Here is a 7,110-nt window from a genome sequence, read left to right on the forward strand (position 1 = left end):
TAGCCTTTTTTTACAACCTCCCAAACATCATGAGCTCCAAGAAGCACCTTCATCTTGATACTCCAATTGTCATAATTATTCACTTTGAGTACTAGAACTTGGAAGGGAACCATACCTCCATTAGCCATGGCTCTGATACCACTTTGTTGGAAAAAGAAATTATGGAGAAGAAAATAAAAGACTTATGGGAGAAGAATTCACTCTACGTGGAAGAAGAGGATAATAAAACAAACAAACTCAACTTGCTTTATTCATTGAAAAGAAGTACATATTTATAAATTTATTGGATAAGCACTAATAATCTAGAGTTTTTTTTTAATTCTATCTCTACAAAACTCTTATCTTTATCATGACAACTCAACAATTTTATCCTATCATGAAGTCTAGTCAAATTTATCATCTCATCCATTCTATCTCTATCACAAACTCTTATCAAGACCAACTTTTATCTTTAAAAAATTAAAATTTAATTCTCAACATAGTCACGTCAACTTGAACATGCAAAAGATAATACTGACAAATATTGACTAATCTACATGGACACATTGTGTCCAAATCGATCTTCTATGAGTAGTAGCGTTTATATTAGTATCATTTGGGTATATGCAATTCGGGCTTTGAATTTACCCCCTCCTACTCTATTTCAACTGTTATATCCCTTGTCTTTCAACATAGAACTAATGCCTCATTCATTTCATTCCCATTTTCCAACCGTATGGACTGTATCAACATTTAAAAAAAGCACGAACTTGAATGTCTCTCTAATTTGTTATTGTTGGAAATTAAATTTAATTTTTTTAATAGAGAGAAAATTATTCATAGAATATTATGAGATAAGGTGGTAATTCTTGATAATAATGAGAGTTCTTAATAGTATAGAGAAAAAAAAATAAGAGGTGGCAATTGTTGATAAGGATAAGAGTTTATGTAGAAAGAATATGATGAGGTGGTAAAAGAAAAAAATGTCTAGATTCATTATATTTGAAATTAGTACTTATCAAATAAGTCTATAAATATTTAATTTTTACAATGAATAAGCAAAGTTAAATTCATAATTTTTTATTCTTCTCTTTCATGTAGAATGTATTTTTCTCTGATAATTTTTTTTCCAACCGTTACTATGTAAGTCATATTCATTGATGCGGTCCAAATCTACCTTCTACTCTAGGTCCTTCCAATTTGGTCATATCATTTATTCAGATCCATACTAGTAGAGCTAATTCAGTGTAGGCCTGGATCGGTACGGTATACCGTACCCAAAGCCAAATACCGTATACCGTACCGAAAAAATCGGTATTCTAAGAAATGATACCGATACCGTACCGACATTTCGGTATACCGAATTTCGGTATACCGAAATGTCGGTACGGTATCGATAAAATACCGTCATGCCGAAGTTATATATATATTACATATAATATATAAAAAATAATTCTCTTGTAATGAAGGCAGTGATCATATAAGAACAAGAGTTGGGATTTCGAACCCAAATATGCAAGATTAAAGATTAAACCAGTAGATAGTGGTCCCAGGGTGGTGGCTCGCCGGAGATTTGTCGAAATCTTGCCAGAAATAACTAAATGCTAGCTGGAAAAATAGGGGAAGCATATAGGCTTCAATCCCTACTAAAAATACCATAAATCCACCAAAGAAACAAAAGCTAAAACTCACCGGAAAATCAGACAAGAACTTGCGCAAGCATAACTCTCAGAACAAAGCTCGGTAATTAGATTTCTTCAGATTCAATGAAGGGAAAAAAAATATTAGGGATAGAGAAGAAGTTTCTAAGTTGTTGTGCATCTTCTCCAGCGACTACGTGCGGTGGTCGACTGTGAAAGGAAAGAATCGCGAGTCGCGACGTGTGCACCGATGACACAAGGAGAGAACATGGTTTGGGGCCGTTTAGGGTTTGGTTTAGGCTTTAGGGGAATCTAAATTAATCATTTAATCTATAATTACTCGGTATTTCGGTATACCGAAATATTTTAAATCGTTACCGTTACCGTTACCGAAAATTTCGGTACGGTATGATACCGTACCGAATTTTTCGGTATACCGAAAATTTCGGTATAAACGGTAATTTTTCGGTATGATTTTTCGGTATTTCGGTATTTCGATATTTTTTTCCAGCCCTAATTCAGTGTGTCTGTGACAGACTTTGATCACTAACAACCAAGCTGTCCTTTAGGGGACTCCCAATCCACGACCTCGAGTTTGCTTCCATTGTGCCCTGTTGTCCCTGTACAACAACACTTGTGACTTGCCACACTATCAACATCGTTGAGCGGGGGCTGGCATTGCCGACTTAACCCCTCTGATGCTTAAGTTAGCAAAGTAATGAACAAGAAAGTGTCTCCTTCAATCAGAGGACTTGGACTATAAAGAGAGGCCTTCCAAAAGGGAAGGACTTCGACAAGTTGTGTGTTGAGGTGTCGTCTGCTGGGGAAGGGAAAGGCTTTAGCAAGCCATGAAGTAGAGTTGTGAAGTAGCGTATCCTCGCTGGAGGAGGGGTTTGGAGTCTATGGAGCAGAGTGTCTCTATTGGAGGATAGACTTTAATTTAATAACCTATTACCCCATAACATAAAGAATCACATTCGCTTATGACTTATGGAAAAGCTGTATCATATATGAACGCCAACCCAACAGCATATCGTTCAAAACAAAACAAATAGCTTCATGGACTCCTTACACCATAAGCAAGCAATTAATCTTCCATCACAACTACAAAAAAACAAAACCAGAGGCTCAAATTTATTATCAGGCTCTTAGGGTGTAAAATATCAAAAAAATGACGAATAATGATAAGAAAATTTTTCGAGATTTTTAAAAATTGTTCATGAATTTTTCAGAGTTCGTATAGCTTTGGATACGGGGATAAAAATGAGGTCCCGGGAAAGTCTGTTTAGGATACTCACAAATAATATGTAGTATAATGTATTTAGCAAATTGTTCTAAACCTGATATTTCTTTTGCTATAACGAAATTGAGCAGGTTTACCAGCTGTCCGGACAGAACGCATTGGGATGCATTAGACAGAGTACTCAGATACCTAAAAGACACTATATCCTTGGGCTTGTGGTATGGGAGATTCCCTGCAGTCTTGGAGGGATATAGTGATGCTAGTTGGATAGCTGACACTGCTGAGTGTAAAGACGTTACTGGTTATGTCTTTACACTTGGAGGCGGTGCAGTTGCTTGGAGGTCTGTTAAACAGATGATTATAACTCATTCTACATCTGAGGCAGAATTGTGTGCTTTAGATACCACAGTAATTGAAATTGATTGGCTTAAGGGTCTTCTTTCTAAAATTCCCTTGATGATGAAACCAATACCTTCTATTTCAATACACTGTGATAATCAAACAACAATAGCTTAGATTAGAAACTCCAAGTATAACCATAAACAGAGGAGACATGTACGAATAAGATTAAAGTCGATTCGTGAGTTAGTGTCTCTTGGAGTGGTGTCATTGGATTTTGTAAGTTCAAAGGACAATATTGCTGATCCACTCACTAAAGGACTTGATTCTGAGAAAATCAAGAGATCCAGTAAGGGAATGAAACTGAGGTCTATCCTGGTTTTATCTATAACGGCAACCCAACCTATCTGATTGGAGATCCCAAGAAGTAGGTTCAATGTGGTATAAACAAGTTATAAGGGTGAAACGTAAGCATTAAATTGATTGAGATGTAATCTCATAGTCTCTTCCCTGGATAGATGCTTGACTGTTAGTAAGGATGAGCTTAGGAGCTCTTAATGAGTTCAAGGTCTTAATGACAGGATGCTCGCAGTACATCCTTGGAGAACTCACCTATGTAAGTGTAACGGTGGGGCTGCAGTGTGGGGGGTCTAGGCAACTCTCCTTAGCACTTATGAAACAAGATTCGGTGGCATGGCCGTAATGCACCAACCCAGAAGGATTCAACCGTCGCCCGTGATGAGTTGTTACCAATTGATTTTCACATATAAAAGATTTAAGATCAAGACTGAGTTCTCTTCAAACCTATATGATAAGATTGGTGTACTTAGGTGAAAATTCAAACCGGAAGGTATTTTCACTAAAAACTCATTGCAACCAAGCCTCATAACATATCTTTATTTTCGACCAAAATAATTTGAATTAGTGGGGGATTGTTGAGTTTTAATTCAAACTATTTCTTGTTTTTTGTAATGCATAGATGTATACATTTAGTCCCACATTACTAAGCAAAGAAAGGTTGGAAGACCTTATATATGAAGCCCTTCCATCCTTTCTTTGCAAAGTTAAGGGGACCTACACGCATGCACGGGCCGAGCCCAAATCAGGTGGTTTCGGGGGGTTCGAGCTGAAAATCTATAAACCGGGCGCGACGCACGCGATCATCACGCATAGGGGGGGGGTGCAAATCTCCCGCTCATGGGCCTCACGCTTGTAGGCGACCTGGTTTGTTTTTGCTTCACGCTTTGCTTCCTGGTGTGTGTGCACTGCTTCAGAGTGTATAAATACACTGCCTCTGTTCCTGGTTCAACACACACTCAAGCATTCTGCTTTCTCCTTCTTCCCTCTCTAGTGCGTGCATTGCCTTCTTCTTCTTTTCCGAGTTTTCCCTTATTCTGAGGCTTGGTTCCACGATCTGAGATTGAGTCCGAGTGCGCCGTTCGTCTTGGAGTGCACCTACGGACGACGCGAATGGTTGTCGGATCTTGGGAGGATTTTGCCGGAGAGCCTCTGCACCGTGGACAACAATAAATTATCTAAAGACAGTCAACACGCCAACACTTTAACCAAAAAATACCAATTTCTGAATTTTACTCTTTTATTTATTTATTTATTACATGTTTACTATTTTGATATAATTTATTACTATTTAGTACTCTCCTTGTAACAATATAAAGTAACCAAGAGGGGAGAAGAGAGAAGTCCCCGTCAATTCATTTGCCTTTTATAACAAAAACAGCTTGGCTTTGCGTACACAACCAACCATGTCCATGCACCTCTCTACAATAAGGGCAAGGGACCATTTCATGTACATAACAGTTGGCATTTCATGTAAGAGACATGATGCAGTTGTCACATCATGTAAGACGAATGATGCAGTACACATCATCTCATTTCATGTCTAAGGCATGCTACAGTTAGCCGTTAGAGGCATTCTCTTGCATCTGGCTCTTACCATGCTGTAGATAGGTATAAGCCAGCCCTTAAGGTAAGGAAGGATAACAATCACTTCAGAATTCATAAGGATCTTTATATATTTGGACCAATCGGGAAAATATCTTTCTAGATTACACAACTTGGTGGATGAGTTGTCTTCCGAAGAACACTATGCATTGAGCACTATGTTTTAAGATAAATACGCCATAAGATAATCCTAAGTTTTTTTACTTTGATTTTTAAGTCCCATGGCCATTATCATCTATAAATAGATGGGTCTTACACGATATTAATCAAGCAATATAATCACTTGACTGATCAAGTGAGTGATATCCGTAGCTTAACCATGTCTGTCCGTGCCATGCTTTCTGGTGTTGTCCTCCTCGGCCTCCTCCTGCCTTCCTCCATGGCCGTCCACGTTCTCTATGGAGGCGACACTCTTAACACCGGCCAATCCCTTACCGAAGGGTCCTATACCTTCATCATGCAGTTCGACTGCAACCTGGTGCTGTACGACAACAGCAGGTCCGTGCCCGTGTGGGCCTCAGGAACCAACGGTCAAGGCAGCAACTGCGTCCTCCGCATGCAGAAAGACGGCAACCTCGTCATCTACGACGGCGGCAGCAAGGCAGTTTGGGCGAGCAACACCAGCGGCCATCTGGGCAACTTCGTCCTCATCCTGCAGCGAGACCGCAACGTCGTCATCTACGGCTGTCCTAGGTGGGCCACCAACACCAACACCGCCAATTCCGAAGGCGTCGTGATCGTCAAAAGCGGCCGGAATGATACTGGCCCCACTGATCCCGGCGACCGATGAACCCACGAACAGGAAGATCGCCACGGGGGCCAATAATTAATTAATTAACATGGCTTCACTACGCACCAAGCATGGATCACTTTTAAATAAAATGAACGAGAGGCGAGGCATAAATAATTATCTACGTGTGCTATAGCCTCCCTCGATCGTCTTTTACGTTGTACTTAAGTTTGGGGTGAGATCGATCACCTTAATTATGTCACTGCTTGGATAAAGTAACGGTGTGGTTGTGATTTTAAAACTTCTCGGACCTTGACGCAAAAGTGTGATTAAAATGTAAATACAGTTTTTCTCCGTTCGCGCCCTGAACCAACTGTCATATGCTAGATTATCATATGACAGCACAGATCCAATTCTTGTGAGAATAATTTTCTGAGGAATAAGAGGTCGCTCGCATAATGTGATTTATTTTCTTCGTCCCACCATGGAGCCGATGATGATATTAAGATAATTGAATCAAATTAACAAAATAAACTCTTTATTTTTATTGACAATTTATCATAAGACATACAATTTATATAGATATATAATAAGATGCTTGGGTCAATTGAAAGATAAATACAGAAAAGGTCTAATAATGAATGTATCCTAATATAAATTTGATTTAATCCGGTCAATGACTTATTTTATAATTCCGTTTTTACCTCCCAATAAATTCAACAGAAGGTCTTTGATTTTGAATTTACTTAGCTTGCTAGCATGTTTAAACGTTGTCTGGATAATAGTTTAGTAAAGATATCAACAATTTGATACTATGTAGAAATATAAGAGATTAATAATTATTGAGTTGTCATATGCTTTCGAACAAAATGAAAATCAATTTTCACATATTTTGTGCAAGTATGAAAGATTGAATTTGTTGTGAGATATGTCGTTCCAATATTATCATACTAAATTTTTGGTGCAATATTAGATACAAAATAAAATTCAAAGAGAAGTGATTGAAGCCAAATAATTTTAGATATTGTATTTGCTATAGCTTTATATTCAGCCGCAGTACTTAAACGAGATATCATAGGTTGTTTTTTCGAATTTCATTAGATAAGATTTCATCCAAGAAATATTATATATCCACTAGTGGACCGTCTGTGCTCAAGAGAACTTGCCCAATCTGTATCGCTATATGCATGTAATTCTCGATATGATTAACGATATAA

At 38.2% G+C, this 7,110-nt stretch overlaps 1 protein-coding gene across 1 annotated transcript; it reads left to right on the forward strand.

Moving 5' to 3' along the window:
- Positions 1 to 5,542: 5,542 nt before the first annotated feature.
- Positions 5,543 to 5,953, forward strand: LOC122031090 (mannose-specific lectin-like). Its single transcript, XM_042590158.1, has one exon. The coding sequence runs from the start codon at positions 5,543 to 5,545 to the stop codon at positions 5,951 to 5,953; it is 411 nt and encodes a 136-aa protein (XP_042446092.1).
- Positions 5,954 to 7,110: the final 1,157 nt, after the last annotated feature.

Source organism: Zingiber officinale, chromosome 11A, assembly GCF_018446385.1.
Source record: "Zingiber officinale cultivar Zhangliang chromosome 11A, Zo_v1.1, whole genome shotgun sequence".
In the NCBI taxonomy this organism is placed as follows: Eukaryota; Viridiplantae; Streptophyta; class Magnoliopsida; order Zingiberales; family Zingiberaceae; genus Zingiber; species Zingiber officinale.

Bases quoted from the DNA above. Each gene is read 5' to 3' on its own strand.
- LOC122031090 (XM_042590158.1), top strand. From the start codon at position 5,543: ATGGCCGTCCACGTTCTCTATGGAGGCGACACTCTTAACACCGGCCAA.